This window comes from Echeneis naucrates, chromosome 1 (genome assembly GCF_900963305.1).
Source record: "Echeneis naucrates chromosome 1, fEcheNa1.1, whole genome shotgun sequence".
Lineage (NCBI taxonomy): Eukaryota > Metazoa > Chordata > Actinopteri > Carangiformes > Echeneidae > Echeneis > Echeneis naucrates.
In genome coordinates, this window is record NC_042511.1 from 24,447,464 (window position 1) to 24,456,552 (window position 9,089).

At 39.0% G+C, this 9,089-nt stretch overlaps 1 protein-coding gene across 1 annotated transcript; it reads left to right on the plus strand.

Annotated features, from left to right (window-relative positions):
• The first annotated feature begins 535 nt into the window (after positions 1–535).
• mettl14 (methyltransferase 14, N6-adenosine-methyltransferase non-catalytic subunit) lies at positions 536–6,622 on the plus strand. Its single transcript, XM_029508221.1, has 11 exons — positions 536–735; positions 1,110–1,198; positions 1,651–1,738; positions 2,752–2,829; positions 3,197–3,284; positions 3,360–3,450; positions 4,046–4,187; positions 4,836–4,928; positions 5,490–5,606; positions 5,869–6,079; positions 6,182–6,622. Exons 1-11 carry the CDS (start codon positions 670–672, stop codon positions 6,487–6,489), a joined length of 1,371 nt encoding a protein of 456 aa, XP_029364081.1. The 5' UTR covers positions 536–669; the 3' UTR covers positions 6,490–6,622.
• The last annotated feature ends 2,467 nt before the right edge of the window (positions 6,623–9,089 follow it).

Below are 9,089 nucleotides of genomic sequence, written 5' to 3' on the forward strand. Positions count from 1 at the left end.
TCAAAACCAGCATACACCAACAGCGCCTTATTTTGAAAGGATTCAATAATTACAACTGCAAATAAAATGCCAGATTTGAGTTAAGAGGATGCTGCAGCTTGGTGCTCAGTATTTCTTTCTGAAATACTTTTGGTGTGTGAGGGGACTAGGGGGGCGGGGCTAATACAAAAGGATTCCGGTGCGCCTTGACCCGCAACATTGTAGTAGTCTCTGATTGGACGAGTGACGCTACAACGTCACACGCTAGGGCCGCGGCCGGTGACATCATCAAGCAGCGTCCGCTCAATGACAACAGCATATGTTTAATTTTTACCCTGATACGCCCGATGATGGCCCACTGTGCGGTGTTGACACGCGTCAGCCGAGCTCCCAACAACACGTTGGAAAGCTCCTCATCGGGTTAAATAGAAATGACAAAAGTAATTGAACACCCGCCCGCCCCCGCCCTTTTTCAGTCACTCCACCCACCTATGGTTGGGCCCTGAAGACGGACCGACCGCCCCGGTACTGAAAACGAGTGCACCCATTGCGATTTTCCCCTTTTTTTTTAAGCCGCCGTTAGCTCATTGTTAGCTTTTAGCAAGCGAAGCAGACACACATGGAAGGTTTTGGCAACAGCGACCAATTATTTTGAATAAATATATTTTTTAAAAGGTCATAAAAGGAGACATGAACAGCCGACTGCAAGAGATCCGAGAGCGACAGAAACTTAGACGACAGCTTTTAGCTCAACAGGCGAGTAGTGTTGTTGTTAGCCAGAAGCTAACTAATAGAGCAGCACAGCTCTACGGGACCAACCACCTGCAAAACAACAACGTTATTAACACTCTATAAAAATAAACACATTTCCGAGTGTGTCGGGGAAAAGGCCTAATGCCAACTTAGCTGAAATCTGCACTTCCATTTTATTTTGGTCGCCGTCGAGTGCTCAAATAATCTCACAACGTGAAACCGTTAAAAGATTCAGGCACATGCATGAAAACATACCATGACTCAGTTGGAGTATGTGTCAGCGATGCACACCAGAGAAGATGTTGAGTGTGAATGCATCGTATATTTAATATAGTGGTATGTAGAAAAGTGATGTACTCATTCGTGTGTGTCCGCAGCTGGGAGCTGAGAGTGCAGACAGCATCGGAGCTGTCTTGAACAGTAAGGATGAACTAAAAGAGATAGAGGAGACGAGAGAAACATGCAGGTAAGATGTTTTTTTTTATTATTATTATTACTATCCTCACAAAACAACGGAAAAGGTTGTCCATACAGGTCACAAAGACTGACCAGAAAACAAAACTTTGTTCCAGTTGAGTACAATCAAACACTAGGCCTTTGCAGGAGGTCTTTTATTGTCATTATACATGTATTAATTACTATTTATTTGGGAAAACATTAAAAGATTAAAAACATAAATACACGTAGTGTACATATGTGCAATCAACACAATAGCAATGTCAAGACATTGGACACAAGGTGAAGACAAGCAGCAGCTGTAGAAAGTGCAGGAATAGCAGTATTCTTCTGTGATGTATAATTGTAAATGATTGTTCATCCTACTTCACACATTTCTCTCATCATTGTCAGTGCCAAAATGTTGATTTTGTGCTTTATGGGAAACAATCTTGATTATACATAGATATTTTTATTTTGCAGGGCTTCGTTTGATAGTTCAGCCCTGGTTTCCAAAAGGAAGGCACAGACGGATGGAGAGGACACAGAGGAAGATGTGGAAGAACAAAAGGTGAGAGGGATGTCATCATAATATTATCAACCTAGTTGGGTTAGAGAGGCGTCCACTCATTTGCATGAAATGATAGTTAATCTGATTTAAATAGCTTTCATAATTTTTTGATTTGCAGCAATTAAAATAAAATCATAATACAGAAAGCAAATAAAACAAAAACAATCCAAGTTATGGAGTACACACATTTGAAGAGATAAAGCATTGTATCATCTTAGTCTGGTTGATGCCAATTCTCATTACACTTAAAGCAAAGGTCTCATCCCTGCTAGTCTGCCAAGTTAAATGGTACTGTTTCTGATGGTCCTAGACAGAGAAGGTCCCATTCAAACATCCTCCCTCCCTCCCTCCAAAAAACGTCTCATTCAACATGTAAAACAAAGGCCTCTTCCCTCATGTCACAGAAAGGGTTTGAGAAATCATCCGTGCACGTCATGAACGAATGCACAGTGCATGTAGGGGGTGTGGCCTCAATCAACGGTGTGCATGTGACTGAGGAATAGCGAAGACATTCTAGTGTACTGAATGACATGTGGTAGTTTTAGCCAGATTATGCCACAATATCCAATCTTACCAATCCAAACCAATCTTCAATTTTGTAGAACTCCATTTTTATCCCCATGTGTATTTTTTGCCATTGCCATGGAAAGTTTCTAATATTGAAATTTAATGGAATTTTGCAACCCTAATACTTAAGAGTACTGAGCTATGTTTTGTGCTAGTTTCAAAGATTGGACAAATGAGTCTGTTGGATTTTGTATAGGTAATGTTCTCTCTGCATGTCAGTGGCTGTGAATATACTCCATTTGGCAGGTCACATTGAAACTTAAATAACCAGAGAATAAGGCAGACAATTTTATTCTGCTTATTCTTTCTATTTCTTAGGCTAACTTCTATTTATTTATTTCCATCATTTAACTCACACCTCACATGCAGATAAAGTTGATGTTTTCTTTATCTTCTCTGATCTTTATGTGTGTTTATGTGTTTTAATGTGTTTGTATGTGTTTTAGGATGAGGTGGAGGTTCAGCAGCCAGAAGAAAGCAACCCATATGAGGAGGTGTACAAGGATTCAAGTACCTTTCTTAAGGTTTCAAAACTTGCTTTTATCACACCGTTTCTCACCGTTTCCTATTTTGATGTGTGGCTTTAGTCAGAACAAAGTTCAAGTTGGTCGTCATTTCTTCACTGACATGAAAATTTCCTGAATGCAGAAAGCAGCTATAATAGAACATACTGAAACTGAGCTAAAATCTTAAAAATAGATTAGTACAGGTGAAATTGTCAGAGTTTATTTATCAGATATAATTAGAATCATAAAACGTTTATAAAATAGTATTAAATATATATATATATATATTTAATATATATATATATATATAATATATATATATATGTGTGTGTGTGTGGTCTTGTTCTCTGTATCTGGTTTAGTTTTTTTGTTTATTTATTCTCAGGGTACCCAGAGTTTGAACCCTCACAACGACTACTGTCAGCACTTTGTGGACACAGGCCACAGGCCACAGAATTTCATCAGAGATGTTGGTGAGTGTGTACTGGAGTAAATGTACGTATGCATTTTTGTTTGTGGGTCTCACCGCTGTGCCATCTCTGTTTAAGGCTTGGCTGACAGATTTGAAGAATACCCAAAACTCCGAGAGCTGATTAGACTAAAGGACGAGCTCATCTCCACCACCAACACCCCTCCCATGTATGCTAAATAATAACGTGTGAATGGAACAGTACCTCTACCTTTCTGGTTGTCAATCAGTCTGTTTACATGCACTTGCAAAAACAGAATTATTGGGTTAATGTGATCATAAGCAGACTTTTCAAATAAATATAAGCTATCTGAAATCGAACAAAATTAGATTTCTCTTAATCATACTAACACACCTAGTATTGAGATTCATAGTAGGATAGCTCCAACATGTATGAAATGTGCAAAGCTCTACCACTATGGAGCTCCTTGTACACCATCTTTGTCGATATAGCACCGGCTAGTTTGTCTGTGGCTTAGAAAGGACACCTGGAAGTGGCCCAGTGCCCACACGTTGAACGGGCTACAGTGCTACCTATCGTTGCAGAGTCTGACATACTTCTCTCAGCATGTATACTGAGCTATCTGTATCTGTATATCTGTATTGGTTTTAAACCATGTCCATAATTCAACTAACCCTGTGCATGTAAACATACTGAAAGAAATGATGCCCAGAAAATAGAACTTGAATTAAAAAAGCACTAGCTATTTAAAGTTGGCACCAACTGTTTTAAAAAGATATGGGTCTATGTCTCTGTATGTTTAGGTACCTTCAGGCGGACCCAGAGCACTTTGACCTGCAGGATTTGAAGTGCAAATTTGATGTTATTCTGCTTGAACCTCCCTTAGAGGAGTACTACAGAGAATCAGGCATCAGCCACACCGAGCGTTTCTGGACCTGGGATGACGTATGTTCAAATCTGTTCGAATTTAGCAGTATGTAGTAGAGCGGGGGGGGGGGGGGAAACTGAATTCTGTTTTGCACACCGACAATGAGCGAGACACATTGCAATGTCAGCAATAATAAACTAATAAAATAAAATAAGTAACACTAAAAGTGAATAGGGGAGTTAAAGTGTGTATCATGGGCATTTTCAAGTCTATGAATACATCTTCAAAAAAGCAGAACTGAAAATGATCTAGCGATTGGACGAGACATTTGGTAGACAGGTTTAATAGCTTTTTAATATTTCATATACACAAGTAATAATAAATGTAGGTTTCTGAAGATATCTAATTTTAGCATGCACGATTTTCCAGACATCTGACCGTTAATATGTGAGCAAATGGTCACGCTTCGAGACTTTTAAACGAAAAAAATGTTTTTGTGACATATGCGTGACATTGATTTGGAAATCCTAAACAGTCTTATGAACCGGTTTTTCTACGTAGAATGGCCTTAATAATGTGACGATGGTAATCAAATCAGCTGTGGTGTCTGATGGCAGGAGGGCCTGAGTACAGGAGTTGAACCAATTCATTAGTGTACGTACACAACATGAAAGAAAGCATTTGAAATTCTGCTCACTCATTCATTCTCCTCTTTCCCATTCTAGATCATGAAACTGGAAATTGAGGCGATATCAGCTCAACGGTCCTTTGTCTTTCTTTGGTGTGGCTCTGGTGAAGGCCTGGACTTGGGCAGAATGGTAACACAATGCCTCACGAAGTCAAACACATGCATTAAAGATGACTGAGCTTTTGTTCCAACAAACTCTTGTACGATAAGGTTTTTGTACACAATATTGCATTCATTTAATTAATAGCATTGCATCTTTGAGGCTTTTAAACCTTTTGGTTCAGTGTGCTGAGAAAAGACTAAGGCAACTGTTTCATGTGACAATAAGCTGACATTTCTTCAGCTACATTAAAGTCTGTGTGCTCACACACTGGACTATTTAAGGTTTAGCTGTGTCCAATTAGATTTGTCCTGTATCTCCCTTAACACTGACAGCGTCTGGGCGATATGGCTCAAAAATAAAAATCTCTTTTTTCCTGAATTTCATACATTTTAATTTTCTTGATTAATTGGTTATTTGAAAGGAGACGCACTCCTCAGTCCTAGATGATGGTGTTTGTTTGCATTAATGAATTTATCATTAGATCAATCAAAGAAAAAACTATTAATATCAGCAGTCATGGATCAGTCGACGCCATTAGCTGGAGCAGTATGTGATCTATCATAAGTCTTAACATAACATCAATTTCAGTGTTTACGGAAGTGGGGCTTTAGACGATGCGAAGATATCTGTTGGATTAAGACAAACAAGAATAACCCGGGCAAGACCAAGGCACTGGACCCAAAAGCAGTTTTCCAAAGGACCAAGGTATAGTAATCACATATACGTGACTTACAAAATTTTACAGATTGCAAGTACTTAAGGATTTTTATTTTTATCTTAAAATGTAACCTTTATTGCAAGGATAAAACCTTTGAAATGAGCCGTCCTGTTTTTAGGGAGGTCTTCAATGTTAGAGCCTGAATCTAAAGTTTACAGGAGCCATCTGCTTGTGCTAGCTTTGAAGGTAAAACAGCTTTTATTTGTACATTATAATGAAGTTAGACAAATGCAACATGCGGTCTTCCAGGAGCACTGTTTAATGGGGATCAAAGGAATGGTGCGTAGGAGTACTGACGGTGACTTCATCCATGCTAATGTGGACATTGACTTGATCATCACTGAGGAGCCTGACATGGGGAATGTAGAGAAGCCTGTAGAGATCTTTCACATCATTGAGCACTTCTGTCTGGCACGCAGGAGGTTGCACTTGTTTGGGAGAGACTCAACCATCAGACCAGGTGAATTTGTATGTTTTGTCTTAGCTGGCTTCTCTTCTTGTCCGTCCATGCTTGTTACTGATGGTAACGTGCTCTTGCTGACTTGGGATCTTCTCTATGTAGGCTGGCTGACAGTGGGTCCTACTTTGACAAACAGCAACTTTAACCCAGAGACCTATGCCTCTCACTTTGCCTTGCCTAATTCCCACCTTTCCGGCTGCACTGAAGAAATTGAGAGACTGCGGCCCAAATCTCCACCCGCTAAACTCAAGTCTGACCGCGGTGGGGGAGCACCCAGAGGCGGACGTGGTGGGCCAAATGCAGGAAGAGGTGGCGACAGAGGCCGTGAAAGAAACCGGCCAAATTTTCGCGGGGATAGAGGAGGTTTCAGGGGTAGGGGAGCGCCACACAGAGGTTTTCCACCTCGCTAGTACACAAAGCACATGCCAACTAGACTGAAGCTGGGATTTTCTGCATTGACACGTTGAGGTCATGCAGTGTGTATAGTTAGAATATGACGCCTGAGAAATTGGCACATTTTAGTCATTTAAAAAATTTTTTTGTTTTTTTTTATTGTTTGGGGGGGGGGGGGGGTGGGGGTATACCTTATTGAATTGGTATTCTTTAAATAAAAACATTTTCTCAATTTCTTGTGTGGTTGCATATTGTTTGATATAGCATCATTACTTCATGAGTATTTATACAATTCAAATCCAATCCATTGGTGTGTTTTAATAGCAACCATGAAGTCATAATGAGCAAATCTCAAAACGTACATATATTTTGTCTTGTACTGCAGAGATGCAAGAGCAAGTCTCTCAAAACTGCTTTTATCAAGATTGAGGAAAAATTATATGACAGCTGTAAAAACCCATTTTTGAGTAATGGATGGTTTTAATTTCTTGTCACATGCCGTAAAAAGTAGTGAACAAGCACTGATTGTGAGAGTATCTTTTTATGTTCAGGTTAACGCAGTATGAGCATCAGCTCTGTAAAAGCTGACTGGCTATTCTCTGCTTTGCATGTCGTAAATCATATGCAGGTAATGTTCACCATGCAGAGTGAAAGGAGAGTACCATAAGAAGAATCCTGCATATCCTAATGCAAATCTCCTTTCCTTAGAAGTATTTTCTCTTGGAGCATTTGGAGCGCATTCATGTCTTGGTTTTGGATGGATGGTGTCAGTGCATGATCATTTAAGTATACCTTGTGTATGTTCCTTCTATGTTTCAAGCATTGCTATGTTGTCAGCAGGGAATACAGACCCCTGTGCAGATGGAGTTATTTGCCTGACTCCCAGCCCCCTTATAGAGACTGGCTGATTCAGCCATAAAACGTCTCTCATAAAGGATGCAATTCAATGCTGGGAGTGTTTCTTCGCTGTATCTTTTGAATTTACTATTTTATGATTTAACATTATTTCCATTTATCCCTTCTTATGTGATGAGCAAAAATAGTTTTTCTGTCACATCAACTTGACACACATGGGTCAAAAATGACCCATTTATTCATGAATGACATGAATTTATACTATTACAATAATGTGTTTCAAATATTCACTTGGCTGTGGTTTGGGCCAAAGAATCATACATTTAATATTTGAAACATTACCTTTCTGACATATACTTATTCTCAACTTAAAAACGTCTTAAATCTAACTTGCCTTAGCTGTTCATTACTAATGAAAATCTGATCAGAATATCCTGATCTATTGTTTAATTTGTGTGCTACTTTGGAGTGGAAATGCGCCATTTCATTGCATCACCAAACATCTTGGTATGTAATGAAATGATAAATGAAAAAATGCACATTGTTCTGAACACTGTGACAGTTACACACAGTTGTAATTGATGGATTGCACTTCATGGCTTGTCAGAGTGTGGCTGCTGCTTATTGCTCTGTCATCCAGCTGAAATTAAGATAATGATACATCATTCTAAGGCTTAAGTAGCCGCAACAGTCTCAATGGAATTTCAATTAAAGCATTCCTTTTAAAGACAAACATTTTATCTGTTTATCTGTCACTGCCACACTTAACTTGGGCAGATAAATACTAGTGTAGTGGGTTTAAGTGTTGATGATGATGATATAAAATTTCATTCTAAAATGAGAAAAGATAATTTATCTGCATATCTATGTTCCCCTATAATAATCGCATTCTATTGAGTGTTGCCCTTGTAAGTATTTGGATTGTAGTTCATTTTGGGAAAAAAATTAATAGGTAGAAAATAGGTGTCAGGAAAACAATGCTTCCACTAGGAGAGCTGTAACAAAAGATTTAAATAACATTTAAATAATCTTAAATAATGCATACACATTTTCATTTTGGAGGATGTAGTCTATAAAAGAATCCACATGTGATATTTATTATGAGGACTGAAACATATATGAAATATATGAATAATGAGTTTTTTCCCAGGACCCAGAACCAGGAAGGATGCATCTTCTGATATTCCTTCTCCTATTTGCAGGTAATTGTTTATTTGGCATCTCTCTCTTTCTTCATCCATTCATTCATCTTCTGCCGCTCATCTGAAGCAGAGTTTGCATGTTCTTTCCACGCAAGCGTCTTTATTTGTCACATGTGGATGTACAGGTACACCGTCAGTGAAATGCACTTGCGAACAAGGACCGCTGTGAAAACTGAATAGCTTAATATGTGAGCTGGATTGGCTCCAGCATCCGCTGTGACCCGAAAACACATAAGCAGTAAATTATGAGCGAATGAATGTGACAAAGCAGGCGCATCTCAAGAAGTCGATTTATCTGACTAATTCAGCTCAGTAAATGAAACACATTATGTACACTGATAACAAAAACAAATGTATTTCAAGTATTCGTTTCTTTTAATATTGGCAGTCATAACTTCCAAAATTCACTTTCACAGAAAATGTGAATGCTCCTTTTGTATGCATTATTGCTGCAGTGTGGCGTGTCATGGAGGCAGTCAGTCTGTGGCACTGCTGAGGTGTTACGAAAGCTCTGAGGTTGCTCTGATTGCAGCCGTCAGCTTTTCTGCATTGTGGGGTTT